The 20,363-nt window shown below is 31.5% G+C and overlaps 1 protein-coding gene and 1 non-coding gene across 2 annotated transcripts; both read right to left on the reverse strand.

Moving 5' to 3' along the window:
* Window positions 1-6,884: 6,884 nt before the first annotated feature.
* Window positions 6,885-10,124, reverse strand: LOC124938917 (cytochrome b6). Its single transcript, XM_047479439.1, has 2 exons — window positions 9,887-10,124; window positions 6,885-7,171 (listed from the first exon to the last, which is right to left on the reverse strand). Exons 1-2 carry the CDS (start codon window positions 10,122-10,124, stop codon window positions 6,885-6,887), a joined length of 525 nt encoding a protein of 174 aa, XP_047335395.1.
* Window positions 10,125-10,394: 270 nt separating this feature from the next.
* TRNAN-GUU lies at window positions 10,395-10,466 on the reverse strand. Its single transcript has one exon. It is a non-coding gene; the product is annotated as a tRNA-Asn (tRNA).
* Between the last annotated feature and the right edge of the window lie 9,897 nt (window positions 10,467-20,363).

Raw genomic sequence — 20,363 nt, forward strand, 5'->3', positions numbered from 1 at the left:
TGAGAAAACAACTTAGTGTTATTTTATTAAAAAATTTCAAAAGAAGAAAAAATACAAAAGTTTAAGATCAAATCTAGACAATTTCTAGATTTGACAATGAAACAAGAATTGAATTACAGACATCAATAACAATTAATTAGCGCCTATAACATTTTTACTTTGATTCTACTTGTGACTTTCTCAAACGAAATATCACATATCTGGCAGAGCTTTCTATTCTCTTCATTCCTTTTGATTCCTCTCCAGGATTGAATGAGTGCATTTACATCTGAAGTTAAATCTCCCCAAATATCTTTAGTAGTTCTACTTTATCCACTGTGAGTTCTTAAATTTCTTTTTTTCTAGATATTGTAGATTACTGCTTCAAAATAATATTTTAGCATACTTACATATAAGGATATTCCTTTTGTTTTATTCTTCATCCACTATTGGATTTCTTTCCATGTTCCTGGAAAGTTGATGATGTTAATGTTTGCAGTATACCTCCTCCAGATTTGTATTACAAAAGAGCATTCCCCAAATAAATAGTTTATGCTTTCCTTAACTCCCGAACATAGGACACAATTGATATTATGAATGTTTATTTATTTTTTAATTCTGTCTTTTGTTGTCAAATTTTCCTATAATATCAGTTAGAGAATAAATTGGTGACAATGAATAATCTTTAAAGACCATACTACATTATGTCAATCTACCTCATATCCTCTTGTTCTAACCATTTCCCATACCTTTCATGTAATAAACTTCTTGTTATTTTCTGTTTTCCAACATATGCCTCATTAGATTTAGAATTCTATTACCGTCTGGAATATGACTCAAAAGTGAATCACATTTACCTTCATAAACGTCTCTAAATGAGTATTTGATACCAAAATAGTACCCCTCTTCCATTTCCAATTGTGGTTTGTACCATTTGAAAGACATATTTTCTTGTATTTAAGATCTTCTTCAATTATCATGTCATTCTTTCATTGATGCTTCCTGTCTCGATACTTAAATTTGATTTGAAATGATTCGAATTCTTGTCTCGAGTGTGGACCTCTTATCCATAAATATAATTTACTTAAATTTGTATTTGCAATGATTCGAATTTTTGTCACGAGTGTGAAAAAGGACCATTTTAACCATTAGACCCCTTTGATTGATATGTTTTATTTATAATTTGTGTATACATGTATATATTTTATAATTAATCAATGTTTTGAAATTTTGATTTTTTGATTTTTTTTTTATAAAATTCACAAATAACATTATACTCTTTTTTATTAATAAGTTAAAACTATATTTTCAATATAAAAAAATTATTTATTATTTTGTGTTAAATATAAAATATAAATAAATAATTAAAAAGATTAATTTATTTTCAACTATTTTTATAGTAAAAAATATTAGTTACCCCTCAAATATAAATTGTAGATAAATTATAAAAGGCAATAATTTATTTTTATTTAAGTATATCACAAATTAAGTTTTAAATAGATTATTTTATATATATAATATAATTTAAAAAAATTATCCATATATATATATAATATAATATTATAAAAATAAGTAATACAAATATAATTATTGATATATATATATATATATATATATATATATATATATATTAAAAAAATCTATAAAAGTACTTTTATTATGTTAATATTAAATTAATTTTTATTCTTAAAATTGATTAATTTTTGAATTGTTAATGTTTTTTATTAGTTAAAGTTTGAAATGAAAAAGAAATAAATTATTTTATATAATTTTATAATATGGTATATATATATAAACTCAACGTAAAAAATCAAAGAAAACAAGTACACGAATCAACGTGACATTTTATGTGGGTATGTGTATAAGAGAGAAAATTTTAAAATATTTCGAAACGCACATTTTGGGCCCCGAAACGCACATAGGTAGGAGGGAGAAAATTAAAAATGTTCGAAATGACCGTTTCGGGACCCGAAATGAGCGTTTTCGGGATGTGAGAACAACCTGGCAGACCACATCGAATTCGTGGATTTTATTTCACTGATTTTTTCGTTGAATTTATCATTTCTCATATATAAATTATATTAATGAACACTTATTATTCTACTATAATTTTTAAAATTTATTAAATTGTTAAGGTTAATGATATATTTCATTTATTAATTAGAGAAAGAAATGAAAATAGGAATAACAATTTTTTTATCCGTATTTTATTCAAATTGACTCACGGTTTGATCCATACGAACACACCTATTTACTCTCACGCTAAGATCTAAATTAATCACGTATCTCGACTCGGCAATTCAATTTTAAGTAAAATTATTTATATATATATATATATAAATTTTATTAATGAGCACTTATTATTTTAATATATATTGTTAATTATACATTTCATTTATTAATTAGAAAAGAAATAAAAGAAGGAATATATATGTTTTTTTTTATTCAAATTGACCCACGATTTGAACCCATACCATATAGATTGTATTCATTTACTTTCACCCTAATGCCATCCAATTTTAAGCATATATATATATTAGGTAATATCCTCAATACATGTGTTCTACCTAGTTCATAATAAACATGTTAATCTATTAAAGATTGTAATTAAAATAACAACCATATAAATTAAAACATTCAAATAAAACATATTTATTTATTATTAGTAATTCAAATACATCAAATATATTTAAAATTACGGAACTCTATGACTAATGACAAAAACAAACGCCCCCATCACATACTCCGGATCTATTGCCACATTTACAATCTTTTGATGAATGGCATAAATGAATTACTTTAGTTAAATTTCCGTAATCTTTTATACAACCACATATGTCTGTACATTTCCAAATGTAGCCTTTGGGACATGATTTGTTTTCGTTCAACTCTATATCCCTTGATGCCTCGGAGTATACAAGACCTAATAATATCAAATGACCCATTAGAGAAACATAAACAATAAATTTTATAAAATTTTACTTTTTTTTATTTATATTCTCCTTCCTTAGAGAAAAATAAGTCTTCTTAATTTATATCTGTATAAAAAACATGACAAGATATTTGGTATCATATTTTTGTTTACTTCAACAAAACTCTGGAAATATTATTATTAAAAAAATGTAGTACAAACATATAAATAAAATTTTGATATACATATAATTAAAAATACTAATAAAAACTCTACATCAATTTTCTAGTATAGTACTAGAGAATGTAAAAGAAAATACCTAGCAAAACCATGAATGCAATGAGTTGAATAGAAAAAGTTTTTCCCATATCTTTCAAAGAATTAAGCAACCAAAAACTATCAAAATGCTTAATTTATTCTTTCAATATGAATCTCCAAGTTATTGAGGCTTCTATATATAGATAGACAGGTAATATATATGGTGGTGAGGATGAAAGAAAAGTAAAACATTTAATGCAACTTTAATTTATGTGTCTATTAAAATATTATATATCAACACATTTATTAATATTACACAAATCTATTATATATATGGTGGTGAGGATGAAAGAAAAGTAAAACATTTAATGCAACTTTAATTTATGTGTCTATTAAAATATTATATATCAACACATTTATTAATATTACACAAATCAATTATATATATTACACAAATATATTATATATATTACACAAATCTTTTATATATATATTATAATGCTTAATCCTCAATTTTTAAAGATTATCAATAGAAAAATATAACAATATGATAAGTCAAACAAATAATTAAGTGAATATAAGGAGAGATATTTTTATTTGTTAATTATATTAATTATTAAAAAAAATTAGATTGTAATAATTCAAATATTTTTATTTGCTTTAGAATTAAGTGTCTTCAAATTATCTCTACTTTTAATTTTTTTTTGATAATGATCAAAATTTTTAATTTTTTTTTAGAGATAAATTTAAATTTTAATCAAAATCTAATTACAACATAGTTACTCATATTTCAGCTATTAATTTATTAATTTTTTTTAATATTATATATAATTAAAACAACCCACCAGAGTGATTCAGTGAAAATAGTCGACTAAAATATCTCGATTCCCACCTGAAACACTTTAAATGGAAGCGGACCACCATAACAATATGTCGTCGTGCTAGTATTTCTTTTAATTCAAAAATATAATTATATATAATTTAAACCAGATGATATTTAAAAATTATAATTTTGTCTAAGTCTGTCACAATATTAATTATTTTTTTAAATTTGTCAGTAAAAGTGATTTATTTTAGTTTATTATTAAACATGCGATTAAATTAGATGAGATTCTTTTAGATGAAAAAATAAATTTTGTATAATCTTTTAGACCAGACTAAAATAATAATCATTTTTAACCAAATGAATAGTTTGAGTTTTTGACAAAATAAAATATTTTTCTTAGCAATAAAATAAGAATAATAAAATAAATATATATTATATATATAAAAACAACATAGTTCTTTGTTAGGTACGTAGACACGATGAATGCACCTTAGGCTGAGGTGGGCTTAAGCCCACCCTTTTTATATATATATTTATTTATTTATTGATATGAGCTCAGACCAAGCAATAAGTATGCATAAATCCATACATTAAAGAGAGAAACTCACACAGACATTTTATAATTTATAATTTTTTTTTTAATTTTGTTATTTTTTATTTTTTATTTATTTTCTCTTTTCTCTAAATATATATATATATATATATATATATATATATATATATATATATATATCAATTTATTAAATTAAATATTTATATTTAAATTCTTAACGGAAGTAAAATTGAGATTTTGAAGGTCTATTTGAAAAAAATACAAAGTTATTATTTGAGATATTTTTTTATTAGATTGAGATGAAATTTAAACTAAATTGTATAAACAAATTATTTTCTATATAGATGATATTTTAGGTGGTCATACATATTTTTATTTTTATAAAATTTATGTATATTTGAGACAAATAAAATTACTTTTATCTCAATTTTTCATGTAAGGTATATCTTTAAGTATTATAAGAGTGTAAGTTTTATTTTACAAAATTTTAAGGAAGGTTATATTAGTAAATTACCTAATCCTATGTGACACTTTTAAATTTAATTATCTTAAATTTTTTATTTTTTAATTTTTTAAAGTCAATTTCAAAATTTTTCTTCATTTTATTTTTTAAGCCCACCCTAAATATAACTCCTAGGTTCGTCCCTGGGTAGACAAAAATACATTGAAAAACTAAGAAGACAATGAAACAAATATAATTCTTTCTCTTAAAGCGGAACACGAACCGATTATAGCTATGGAGGGTTCTTATTGAGCGTAGCTAAAGGGAACACGCTCTTTCGACCGCGGTTCTATGATTGTCGGGCCTCTCCTCGTTCCACCCACTGGCCTATTGGGATAGCATCGTTGCCTGCCCTTTCTAATAAAGAATTCCGGCTCGGCCTGGGAAAGCGCTGGCAAAGAAAGGAAGGGGTCCATGTAGCTGTTGCGTCCGCCCCCTTGTGGCCACAACTACAACTACTGACGCTTCAAAAGGCTTAGATTATAAGGGCTTCAAGCCTTTTTTTGCTATTACCTTCTCCATTACTATGTTCTCATACGCGGGAATACCCCCGTTAGTCGGCTTTTGTAGCAAATTCTATTTGTTCTTCGCCACTTTGGGTTGTGGGGCTTATTTCCTAGCCTAGTGGGAGTAGTGACTAGCGTTATAGGTCGTTGGGCGGGACAAATTCGACACAGGAAAGATTTAACTTACCAATGAAAGAAAAGACATCACGACTGATCAAAGAATAAAAAAGTAAAAGAAAGTCAGGGCGACGAGTTAAAGAGCTAAAGTAAAATAGTAATAATATTCAAAGTAAACGGGTATTTATTCAAGTACTAGTGCTATAATTTTCTTAAGGTACTGAAGAAGAGCCGGAGGAAGGACAAAAGCCAGACCCTTATATGAGAAGAGAGTGGGTTGCCCGGGATTCGAACCCCAAGCCGTGCTTGCATTTTTCATTGCACACAACTTTCCCTATGTATCCATTTAAAACTCAGTTCTTTCCCTAGATAAAACTAAAAAAAATGAAATACTCAGTTGATTTTATTTAAGTCTTCCTACATGAACATTTCAGAATCGAATTTTTTTTATTATCTCTTTATCATCTAAATTTTTTATTATCATTTAAAATATTTTAGGTTTTTCGTAGATTGTTTAAGAAAAATTGCAAATTACACAGTCTGATAACAAATTATTCAGACTTGGCCAAATCATTGATACATAAAATATCCAAATAAAATTGTCGCCTTAGAAGGTCTAGTCGGAATCAATGCCCTCCAATTTTCGAACTAATGCCAGATCTTCCTCGATAGGAACTTAAATTCTATTATGGCCGGCTTGGAGATAGATGAGGAAGACAAGCATCTCTATCTGGATCATGCCTGAATTGTTGAACCTTGGGGATAATCATTAGCATTGAAGTCAATCACCACACCACCTCTAGAATACATACGATATTAGACAATGAGCTCGATTCATTTCAAATTCAAACAGTATCTTCGACTTATATCTTCTCTTTTGCTTTCTCCAGGTAGAAAAGATTCTCTTCAAGTGAACCAGTCTATCTTCTGTATGGGGCTTACACGATGGTTGGAACAAAGACACATTTGGTTGTCCAATGTGGCAGCCAGATAAAGATATATATCTGCACGGACTAATTAATAAGTCAAGTCACACACTCCCATAATCTATTTTCTCTTCGTTGAATTCCCTTCAACTCCATACTCTATCTAGTAATTTTTTAACATGACATGAATAGTTGAAGGGAAATATCCAAATCCATGTCTTAATAATCCATACTTGTAGCAATAAACTTGTATTGGTCCTACACCAAGTGGTAAAAAATTGATTACCAAAATTTAGGGTATCTTCTCTATAAAGGCCCAGAAATACCTTGTTTACGTATCATTGGGAAGTGCATTAACATGAAAACAGCAGTAAGAAGAGGCAATACAAAAGTGTGTAAACTATAAAAACGAGTCAAGGTGGATTGTCCTACACTAGCACTTCCACGCAATAATTCTACCAAAGGCGATCCTATTACCGGGATAGCTTCAGGCACACCTGTTACAATTTTGACTGCCCAATAGCCAATTTGATCCCAAGGTAAGGAATAGCCAGTTACACCAAAAGATGCGGTCAATACAGCTAAAACCACACCTGTAACCCAAGTCAATTCACGAGGTTTTTTAAAACCACCAGTGAGATACACACGAAATACGTAAAAGTTTTGGTCGAAGCTATGATTTCTTGAAACTGACTTTTATTACTTTTAAGTAAGTACGTAACTCAACAAGAAATTACCTAGTTCGGTTTACAAGTCTTGAGGAGTATGAGCTTGCATTCGATGCTATCGTATGTATTTTTTTTCTTAACCTTTTAGGGTCTCTCTCTTATTAGCTTTCACCACGTAGCGGTAAGGTAGTGAACTCTACACGCCCCAAGGTAGTCTCGGGTCCGGTAGAGCCTGGAGAAAGTAAAGGAGAAGATATAAGTTCAACTATGTAAAAAATGAGTCTTTTTTTCTATATAGAATAGAGGGGCCTGGTCTGAATTTTTATTCAATCTATCTTATTATTCTATTCTTTTTGGTACAATACTCCCGTAGACCTTAGCCCTTGCTTGATTTTTTATTTAATTTAGTTTTTTCTGTAAAAAAAAATTGATAGGGAGGGCCTAGCCATTCTTTTCCCTAAGAAGAGGGTTGGTCTTCTAAACCTTTCTTTAGTCAATAGGGCGAGACGGGAGAGAAGAGATTCAATTGAATAACCTTAAGGTGTAAGCCTATACTCATTATAATACAGAATAAGAAGCAGGTTGACGCTTTATCGCTTATTTGTCACTCGCTATTGTTACTTTATAACGAATTATTGAAAAGAATAAGACACGGATTTGAATATTTCTCTTCAATTATTCATGTCATGTTAAAAATTTACTAGATAGAGTATGGAGTTGAAGGAAATTCAACGAAGAGAAAATAGATTATGGGAGTGTGTGACTTGACTTATTAATTAATCTGTGCCCTAGTACATGTTCCTCGACGTTGAGGGCATCCCCCGAGAGCGGGGGATTTCGTAACATTTCTGATTGGCTGTCTTGTTTTTCCCTTCAATGTTTAGTTTTACACACGCCTTTTTTAGGAGGTCTACAACCATTATGTGGCATTGGGGTTACATCCCGTACGAAAATTAATAGTATAACTTCTCGGAAAAGGTCGGTTACAACTAGGGATAAAGGATAGTCACATTCCTATTTGTAAGGAGAGTGCCTAAACATGAGTTAGGTGACCAATATGAAAGCATAACGTCTTTGAGCAAGCAACTACTCTAAAGGCTACCATGACAACAGAGGCTTAGGAAAAAGTTTCATTACTTTCCTTTGGGCTGACAATCCTGTATACCATTCAACTCCTACGTTCCAAAGAATTCACTCCTTTGCAGTTCCTGGCGAGTGAGTGGTAGCGTATCGAAGGTGGGGTAACTTCTTCTTTCTACTCAAACTTTTGTAATCGAAAGTGGACTCAAGCCTCACTCCTTTTTTGATTTTGTACGAATCTAGTTCTAAATACTGGACTGGAACCATTTGTTACTATTGGACAAATTTCTCCTTTTGTTTTCTTATTGTTCTTTGTCATAACGCCAATTTTGGGACTTTTTGGAAGAGGAATCGTGTGTCTTAAAATGCTCCAAGGTTAGACATTCAGTTCGATGAGGGCAGGTTCTGTAGTATTATCATAAGTATCCGTAAAAAAGGAGGAATGGAGATGTGGAAAAGAAGAGATGGTCTTAGACCTTATCTTAGCTGTTTAAGTAAAGAAAGCAACGGCTAGGTCCCCTATTTGTTTTATAGGCCCCGGATTCACTAAGTCAGTCCAAGAGTCAGTTCACTCGAAAGCGGGTATCCGGAAAGCGACTTTTGGATATTTGGTTTGAACGAGTTCTGCCCCATCCCTTCCATATCACATCCTGGATCTGATGAAATACGATGAATTGAGACGGTATTTTATTGTATCTAGAATTACTAGAAAGGTGGAAACAGGCTAACATTGAACTCGGTAAAAATAAAATGGTTGAATAATTGAAAAATGAGATTATTCAGGAATACACATTAAATGCTGAGATTACCCATTGAATTTATTGTAGTAGATCCATAATCAAAAAAGTGTTTGTGATTGTTCCAGAAGAAATGAAACAAAAGATAGGGTAGAGCTAGGATGGTTATTGTTTCCAAACAGATTTGTCCATAGTAATGGGGATGACATTGGTGGGAATATAGGCCGATACGTCTCCAACTTGTGTTTCAATGACGAGTAAGGCGGTCAAGCTCCATGCGCATGTCTGGTCCGATCGTTTAACGGCTCTTTCTAAGAGACGGGAATGTAAATAGAAAACATTCCCCGGGAAAGCCTCACGGTCAATGCTGAGCGAGTAGTCCCCAAAGAAGTTAGTTATTGAGTAGACCGGGGAAGCAATAACAATTTCTCATAGAGAGTAAAGCAAGGCATGCTAAAGACATAATCAATCATAGATAATTATGAGATGAAATCCTTCCGAATGGGCTAAGAGAATTCCTAGCATTTTTATACTATTATTTTTAATTGAAAAAATAATTGGAAAATAAAACAGCAAGTACAAAAATGAGTAATAACCCCCAGTAGAGACTGGTACGATTTAATTCAACATTTTGTTCGTTTGGGTTTGATTGTGTCATATCTCTATAATTCGGATTAGGTTTATCGTTGGATGAACTGCATTGCTGATATTGATCCTAAAAAAGAAACGGTAGGTACAGCTAGTCCGTGAATAGCCAACCATCGCACTGTAAAAATTGGATAGGTTTGATCTATAGTCATTGGGGCCTCCTAAAAGGATCTACTAAATTCATCGAGTTGTTCCAAAGAATCAAAACGGCCAGTTATTAATGGAATTCCTTGTCGGCTCTCTGTGAAATATTCGTTTGGCCGAGGGCTTCCAAACACATCGTAAGCTAAGCCCGTGCTGACGAATAACCAACCCGCAATGAATAGGGAAGGTATGGTAATGCTATGAATGACCCAGTATCGAATACTGGTGATAATATCAGCAAAAGAACGTTCTCCTGTGCTTCCAGACATGCCGAGCTCCACATATTTTATGCCTCGTAACTCTTCCTCAGCCAGGCTTAGGCAGAATAGCAGTACACGTATTAGTAGCATAACAAAAATACCTTCATATGTTTTTTTCGCGGTAATTGTGACCTCTCAGGAGAATCGATGACTGTTGCACTCTAGTACATCTGAGAATTCTTAATTGGCTAGTTGGAAATAGCCCCAGGGCTATCTTTTAACGGTCAAAGCGAGCCCTTTCATTCCATTATGAATTAAAGAATTTAGAATGAATCAAATCTCCTCAAGTAGGATTCGAACCTACGACCAATCGGTTAACAGTCGACCGCTCTACCACTAAGCTACTGAGAAGTAAAAATGGGAAGGGGAAAAGGAAATCTTACGGGTTGAATTGCTCGTGTATCCACGGGACAAATTCTATTTGAAATGGATGGTGTGAGTTTGTCAAATGCTCGACAAGCTGCTACATTAGCTGCGCATAAACCAGGTTCGTCAACCAAGTTTGTTCAATGGTCGTAACATAATTGGTTATTGGAAAAAAATCAGGTCGGGATCTATCAGCAGCGGCATTCCCTTTTAAAAAAAATCACAATTATTAATTTGAATTATTTAATTGTAAATATCAAATTATTCAAATTAAACTGTATTTCGAATTAATATAGACAAATTTAGAAGGGGTATTTATAGGCGGATTGGGGTGGAGGCAATGATTATCAGGTTTTGAAGAGCCTGGATTAAAAGGATGGATTTGGAGTGTGATGTTCGACCGGAAATCCCGGGAACGACGGGGGTTGGCCGGCCGGGGAGGTGGAGAGAGAGCTGAGTGCGAGGTTGAAGAAGGCAGCCACGTGTCAGCTGCCAATTGGGTAAGGGAGGGGGTTAATTAATATGAAGAATAATTTTTTTATTTATCAAAATGTTTAATTCTTCTTTCTTGTATATATATTTTATTTGTTGACGTCTAAATATAATTATAATTATATATATATTTATATTTGTAATGTTATATTCTATTAAAATAACAAAATTAAATTAAGTTCTCACATAAAACTGAATATTTATTATAATTATTAAAAATTGTACAAATCAAAATAAATAATAACTTTATTTTTAGATTAACTATTTTATGTCATTTTTTACACAAAATGTCATTCTAATACTTATAATTTAAAAACCAAACATGAATAATTAAGAGAGAATATATCTCTTTTATATATATATATATATATTATTTTTTATTTTTTTTGGTTAAATGCTAGGTCCGCCTCTCCTCCTTGAGTATGGCTAATTACCGTGCTACAGTAATTTCTTACTAACCTACTTAACCAATTTAATCAGACGTGGCACCAAAATTTTTACGTAGATGGAAGATATCTATCTCTTTTTATTGCCAGGATAAAAGAGAAAAATTTAAGTAGTAATAATTCATTTTACCTAAGTGTAATAACGGGTACCCTATTCGTTAGGTAGTGAAGTACTCATCCTTTAACTTGATTTTTATTTAATTATCTGATCCCGACCTAATCTGATGTGTATCTTTATTTCTAATCCGATACCTTATTCAACGAGTACCTATTACCTGATTAAATATTTATAAGATTGTAAAGTTGAAAAAGAAAAATATAACATTAATAAATAATTTTAAAATTAATATTATCGAATGATAAAAATAAAAACATTATTTACCTAGAAACTTATGTGGTAGATATTAAAAAATATAACAACTTTGTTGTTACTAGAGAGAGTTATAAAAAATTAGAAAAAAAAAATTGGAAAAAAAAATTTAAAATAAATATGAATAGTAATGAAAGAAATAATATTTTGTTATTAAAAGAAGAATTGACAAAATAATTTTTAAAATATTAAAAATAAAGTTTGAACGAAGAGTAATAATAGAAAAATAAATCATATATTTAGATGATGTTCGTAATGACTTATTATTTGGAATGTCATAGTAAATTTTAATAAAAAAATATTATTTTTTATATTAGTATAGTCGGGTATTGAGTATAATACGTGTTTGAGTTTGAGTTTCACACATTCTCTATACTCGCCCTTATTCGATCAAGTACCTTCTTTCTTTTCACATGTCTGATTTTTACCCCAAACCTGATTTAAAATATTCGAACCGGTCATCGGGTACCCACAAGTATTTGATATACATGTACCTATTGTTATCCCTAATTTTACCTGTCGTAAAATTATTATTTGATAAATAAATTTTGATATGAAATATATTATTAAAATAATTAATAGCAATAACAATTTTATCAAAGAGAAGTGTTTAACATAAATTCTGAAATTGATTACCGAGATTTTTATAATTCTTGTAAATTTTAATGCTATAGAAATTATCAATGTAAATTAGTTATTTTGTTTGTTCGTCTCTAATTTTTGACTGGGCCTAAGGTAAAACAAGTGATGCAACATTGCACCCAATTAGGTTAATTTCTAAAAAAAAACTTATATATATTTAATTTTCAAAGTGTCCGAATTTCCGGATCGAGAGATATAATAATTTGAATATATATGTGAAAGTAATGTATATTTGAGTCGAATTATGGGTTGACCCGCCATAAACATAAAACAGTTAAAAATAAAATTAAAGATACTATATATATTTCGAATTTACAACCTAACAAAACAAATACAACTTTTTAACCAACTAGGCCAATAAAACTTTATATTTTAAATTCAACACCAAATTTGATAAACGTGAGAGCTATATGTATGTTTCAAACTTGCAACTTAACAAAAAAAAATGTAAAACTATTTAATTAACTAGGCTAATAAGACTTTATATTTTAAATTTAACACAAAATTTGATAAACACAGGTCGTTTTAAAAATATAAGTTCAACTTTTTAACTAATATAATGATGCTTAATTTTTAAAGTGTCCGAATAACAACTGTAATTTTTTTTATATCATTATTCGTGCAAATACACAAACTATATGCGAGTTAAAATAAAAGTATTACTAATGTTTTAACCTAAAATTTTATCGAAACTATTATAACATTTAATCAACTAAATTAAATTATTTATGTTAAATATAATACAAAATTATTAATATTTTTAATATAATATTAACTTTATTTCTAGAAAATATCGATTGATCCATAGTTAAGAAAAATCAAACTATCTTACAGTTAATGGACATCTCAACATATATGGTTTATTAAATACAACTTCTTTTTTTAATAATGACTAACTTTTAAAAAATTATAAACTAATAAATGTTTTTTAAATATATATATTAATCTTGTAAAATATTTAATAATAAACTAATAAATATTAAATAGTAGTATTGATATATATTTTAAATAATATATTAAGTTAGTTTCGTAAAAACAGGTTTTAAGATATTAAATATGTTTAAGTTAAAATGAAAGCACTTATGGTTAGTTGTTAATTTATCTTTCTTAACTAAAAAAATATATTAACATTTTAATGAAGTTAATATATAGTATAATAAAAATAAAGGGTTAAATAAAGAGAAAATTTTATAACATATTTTTACAAGAATCTAATAACTAATAATACTATAACCCTGCCAGTTTATTTTTAAAATTGGTATGAAAATCTAATAACTTATAATAATATAACGTTTAATGGAATAGATGGTATATTTTGATATTTTTTATTTATTTTTTTTAGAAAAACGACTTACCGTCGTTTCATTAAAAATTCCCCCGCAAAAAAAAATAAGTTTAAGAGATCATTCTAGATAGGCCTAGAATGATTTTGAAGTCGTAACATTCTGAATAAAAGTTAAAAAGCTAAAAACGTAAATGAATTATCTGATTACAATGCTTTCAATTTTATTGAGTTTAAAAACGGTAATTTCCAGTTCCTACAGATATTCCAGTTCTGCTTCGTGCTTGGAATTCTTGTCCACGTTCCCGCGAGGGCTCTGCAATCCGATACAATATCTTTCCATAACTCTTCAACGCTCCTACGGGTTCTGTCATATACCATTGCATTCCGTTCTTTCCAAATGTTATACACCACTGCTCCAAAGCCGCACTTGAACACGTTTGTTATAAATCTATTTCTCTTGGCTTTGAGTAGTGCTGCATCTTTGATTTTATTCCATTCGCTCAGGAAACTGATCAGCTCTAGGTTTTTATAGAATCTGTCTCAAAGCTCTGAAGAAATACAGCAGCTCCCGAATATGTGATCTATGATTTCTTCATTTCCTCTACATAGAAGACAGTTCGTGTCCGGGATGCTCATATACTTGTTGATACGATCACGAGTGCTGAGTCTTTCCCAGAAGGCGAGCCATATGATGAACTGGTGTCTAGGGATAATCTTCGTGTACCATACAAGATGAGCCCATTCTACTTTCTGTACTTTTTCCCGTGTTACCTCTCATATTTTCTTCAATATCACCTTCCCATTGTCCTCAGCTTTCCATTCATGAATATACGGTCTGTCGTGTAGTTGTATGTTACTTATATGATCAAGTATCCTCTGTTCTTTTGGATTTTTTCTCAAGAGTGAGTCCCAATTCCCGTCTTTAATATCTCTTATTTTCGCTTCTGTGCAGTCCCTTCTGATGCGGGTATTTTGAAACTCCTCCTTGTGAATGATAGGCTGGTTTTCGAACCAGGGGTCATGCCAGAATAAAGTGCATTTCCCGTTCCCTAGCCGGATGTCATAAAGATCTGCAATATCGCTTCTTAGTTTAAAAACCATTTTTAGAGACCAGCTCATACCTTCATGAATTTTGCAGGTCCAGATGCTGGTTTCGTATTTTATAAACCTCGTAGGCACCCATTTGATCCATAATGACTCCTTATTGCGCTCCAAAGCCCACAAATGCTTGAATGTGAGAGCCTTGTTCCACTCAATACAGTTCTTCAAGTCTATGCCTCCCTCGTCCTTCGGTTTGTAGAGAGTGATCCATTTGACTTTTTTATTCTCCTCTTCCGCTACTGCCCCAGATAAAGTTCCTCATCAGTGTATCGAGCTCCTTCATTACCTTCTTCGGAATGACCATTTAATGCGCCTAGTAGCCATCTATGCCCATGACCATGGTTTTGATAAGTTCGATCCTCCCTACATAAGAAAGTGTTTTCGCTGCCCAACTATATCGTATTTTTTACCTTTTCAATCAACGGCTTGCAGTGTGAGATCTCGATCTGCTTCGCGGTTAACGGAATTCCTAAGTACCTTACGGGAAAACTGCCTTCCTTGATGCCCATTATGTTGAAGATGTCCTGCTTCGTTTCGTCATTCACGCCTCCATAAAATGCCACACTTTTGCTTTTATTAATAGTTAAACCTATAACCTCAGAAAAGAACGTTAGTGCAACCCTAATGGTTTTAATGGAATCAATGTCTGCGTGCGCTTGAATGAATAAATCGTCAGCAAAGCATAAATGGGTTACCTCCTCTACCTCACAGAATGGGTGAAAGATGTATGGATGATTCTTTCAGAACATCACGAAGATGCTCTCAAAGATCTCCATGATAGCTACAAAAAGGTAAGAAGAGAGGGGGTCCTCTTGCCTTACCCCTTTTCACCCTTAAAATTGCCTCCGTGAACTCCATTAACGCTACCAACAAAGCAGGATGATGAAACGCACTATATAATACAATCAATAAAAATCATAGGAAAAGAAGATACAACCAGAAAGTCTCGAATGGCTTCCCATCTAACAGAGTCGAAAGCTTTCTTGATATCTATTTTAAAAGTCACTCTCGGAGATATTTTCTTATTCCCGTAGCATTTTAAAAGGCTCTGCATGAGAAGAATATTATGAGAGATTGTCCTACCGGGGATGAATGCAGATTGGTTAAGATTTAAAAATTTTCTTATGACATTTTTAAATCATTTAGAAATTATTTTATAAATCACATTGCAGCAAGAAATTGGTCTGAAATCTTGTACTTTCTCGGGTACCGCATTTTTGGAGATGAAGGTTAGGACCGCTGTATTCCATTGCTTTAACATCTTCCTGTTCTTGAAAAACTCCAGAACTCCATCAGTAACGTCTTTACCCATAACCGATCAATTGACTTTGAAGAACTGTGCATTAAACCCATCAGGACCCAGACTTTTATTCTCATCAATATTAAACAGAGCTTCTTTAACCTCAACCTTCGTGACCACCCTTATCAACTCGCGACTATCTTCTGATGAAATTTTCCTATCAATAATTGGATACAAGGTATTCAGGTGGCTTTGATGTTGCTTTCTCGTACCCATAAGCTGCTTATAGAAATCAATAGCCAAATCTTGTACACCCTTTTGACCCTGAACATATTCACCATCATAATTCTTCAGCCTGTATACAGTGTTTCTCATGTTTCTAGCCTTACATTTTCTGTAGAAGAAAGCTGTGTTTTTGTCACCCTACGAGAGCCAACTCTGCCTTGATTTCTGTCTAATAAAATTCTCTTCAAGAAGACTAAACTTCCTAAAAATTTCAAGTGCATTCCTTTCTGTTTCATTTAGTTGTTCATCATTATCATCCATTAATAACTTTTTCTAAACTTCTTCCAGTTCTTCTCTAGGAACCAGAACTCTATTGGAGATATTGCTGAACTTCTTCTTGTCAAAGCTTTGGAGATGATTCTTCAGAAGTTTAAGCTTCTCAGAAACCCTGTAAATGTTAGATCCCCTTACATCTGTAGACCATATTCTTTCGAGACTACCCTTGAATTGGTCGTTTTCCATACAGAAATTGAAAATTTTAAAGGGCCTTTTGAACCTTTCTTCCTTTCCCAGAACAATTTAATCGGGCAGTGATCAGATATACCCGGATTCAGAACATGAAGTTGACTTTTCGGAAATTAGTTAATTCAGTTCTCATTTACCAGACATCTGTCAATTCTACTTCTTCTAATTTTCTCATTCTCTCTCGTAGAAGACCAAGTGAAGAAATTCCCAGAATTGGTAGGCTCAATACAACCCATATCTCTGATACAATCATTAAAGTCAATCATATCCCGAGTTATTTCAGATTCTGGGCTACGATCAGATTCGTTTCTGGTTACGTTATAATCACCAAGGACCGCCCAAGATTTATCACCACCGATCTAGTTTCTAAGACAATTCTAGAGGAGTCTTCTGTCAATGCTTGAGTTGCTAGCATAGACAATAACAAGATTAAACAAGATTCCTGTGATTCTATCTTTAACCTCCACCAAGATTGCTTGATCATTCAAAAAGAGATCACTGACCTCAACAACTTTGTTATCCTAGATAACCCAAATTCTTCCCGTTTTGTCATTTGAGTTGTGAATGATTTCCCAGCTACTATCAATACACAACTTTCTAACCTTCTCAACGTTCCGACTTTTGACTTTTGTCTCAAGAATACCCATAATAATGATCTTCTAGTTCTCAATGATCCTCCTGATTTCTTTGCATTTTAGAGGGTCATTGAGTCCCCTTATGTTCCATGTCACTATATTCATAAATGGATATAAGTGTTGGATTCCTGACTTTCTAGATTGTCCTGGACCTCTTCATCAGAGAAATCGTAATCATCATTTGTCTCGCTATCCTCAATGGTTATAGCTTGATTATATGGAATACTATTCACATTGAGTGGGGGTTGTCTCACATAGATCTCATATTCTCCCGTTATAGAGTCGATGGCTTCTGGATCCAGGATCTTTCTGATATGTCTTCGCTTTTCAACTTGTTCTTCTTTAGTAGGTCTTTTCTAACTTTGAACCTCTTCACTACTAGATTCATGTCTGTTATCAATTTTAATTCGTCCTACTTCAGAATCAAGGCTCACTTCCTTATTCAAGACCAAATTGTATACTTCTACACTTGATCTTTTAATTTCACAAAACCCAAGATTTTCCAGTTCATTCTCAAGAGCTTCTTTATTTCTTGTTGGTTTTTTAATATTTTTTTGTCCAGGATTTTCTTTTTCATTATCTCAAAAGGTGGCTCTGAACCCATGGATCGGTTCATTTCGAATTCTAATGACATTGTTTTTTTGGTTCCTGCTTGCATTCCTAAAATTGTGAAGAGTGGACTCACGACCTATTGGAGTGCCATCAGACCCAATTTTGCTTGTTTCATATGGGCCAAGTATTCCCCGCCACATAGATCTTTGAATTCCAGAAACTTTAGATCCAGAACATTTTTCATTAGGACCGGTAGTAGCAAGTCCGGTAGCTTGAGTAGTATCCGGATCAGCAAGTCTAGAACCAGGCTTAACATGGTCAATATGGCTAGGTACGGTAGCATTATGAGAAGCTCTAGGACTGGTGTGGCTATGCCCATCTTTATCAGGACCGATATCCTGACCAGGATCGATGTTTTGAATAGGACCTATTCTTGAGAAAACAGAATCCCTAAGACTGGTGCCCTGAACATGACCGATAGGATCAGCATTAGCAGGGCCAGCTTGTACCCTTACCCACTTCATTCTTTTTCCTATCTTCTTCATTACCCTTATCTGTTCTTGCTTTTGGTTGCTCATCATATCATTATCAGTGTGTTCATTGATGTTAAGTTCAGACCTGTTCACATTTCTCTCAACCTGAGCCTGGTTAGAGTCATTGATACCGCCTTCCTAAGCATTGTTATTAGCCTTCGATTTTAGATTATTATTGACTGGATATTTATTCGTAGCGTGTGTGAAAGTGCTACACCATATATATCGATTTGGTTTCCATTTGTATTGTACTCCAATGTCAAATAAATTTCCCAGTCTATCTTTAAGTTCAAGCTTAATTGGAAGAGAGCTACTTGGATGAATTTCGACACTAACTCTAGCCACAGATGCACGCTCGTAGTCTTCCATTGCTGGGTCAAACATAAGTGGTTTGCCTATAATACTTGAAATATAGGCCAGACCCATTGGGTTGCACATGTGTGGTGGAACATTCTTGAGATTCATCCAGATTTGTTCAAGTTCAGGTGGTCTATGATTAGTATTAAGTTTCTCGCTCCACTTGTACAACTTGAATCTTTTTCCTTTGATAAATGTATATTCACTCTCTATGATCGGCTTTATTTCGCTTCTATTCCTGGAGGATAGAAAGTAGAATTCGTGATCATTGATTGTGATCCTCTCCAGACCAGAGGATTCCCACTGACCCATCAACGTTCTTTTAACCTCAGTAAATGGTGCATTCATATTGCCCATAAAGTGACCAATTATAACAAACTCTCATGCCTTTACGCATTTTTCTTCAATTTCTGGTGGGAGCTCAAACCGGTGCGGATGATCAAGTGTAATTACATTTGGGTATAAGGTGTCTATCTGGAATTTTCCTTTTTCTGGATCGTTCATGGCATTTCCATTCCACACCTTTCCTTCTTGCTAGGTTTTGTTTGGGTTGTTCATGATTGTATACACCTTTGTTTTATTACATTTAGAAATTTCTTTCATGGCGTCAACCGTACACTTGATTACTTCATCATATTGGTCTTTGTTGGAGAGATTCCAATTATAAATTATAAATTGGCTATATTGTGATATTTTTGTATATAATTGAAGGGAAAATAAAGAAGTAACTTAATTAATATTTTGATTTATAATTTATAAAGATGGAAGACAATTTGAAAATATCTTTACTCAATATATATTATAAGAATATGTTAGGTATCATTTTTTTATATATAGATCCTCTACTCATTCGTTTGTGTTTAAAAAAAATATGATGCATGAGTTCTAATTAAATAAACAAGTTTAATATGTTAAATAATTAAATATTGAAATTAAAATAACAACCATATAAATTAAAATATTAAAATATTACATATTTATTCATTAGTTGGATACTTCCAATTAATTTCAAAACTATGGAACTCCAACACTCATAATAATTTTATTATATCCCATTACACTTAACATTTGCATGTGCCCATTTCGCATATTAAACATCTACAATCTTTTGACGAACGACATAAATCATTTACTTGAATAATTGGTTTATCAATTTTTGTACAGCCACACGCAGTTTTTATGATACAAAACCATTTATAGCCTACGGGGCAATCGTGTTTTTTCAGCGCATTAACTTCTGATACTTCCAAATATAGTACACCTAAAAATATAAAAATGATTAAATTACCTAATTGAGAAAAAATAGCAATATGTTTTACAATTTTTTATTTTTAATTACATTCTCCATTCTTAAATAAAAATCAAGTATGTCTTAATGTAAATCTAATTAAAAAAAACAATCTCTCTTGTTACCTATCAATACATGACAAGTGTTTTGGAATCATATTTTTGTTCAAATCAACAAAACTCTCAAAAACA

Source organism: Impatiens glandulifera, chromosome 5 (genome assembly GCF_907164915.1).
Source record: "Impatiens glandulifera chromosome 5, dImpGla2.1, whole genome shotgun sequence".
Lineage (NCBI taxonomy): Eukaryota > Viridiplantae > Streptophyta > Magnoliopsida > Ericales > Balsaminaceae > Impatiens > Impatiens glandulifera.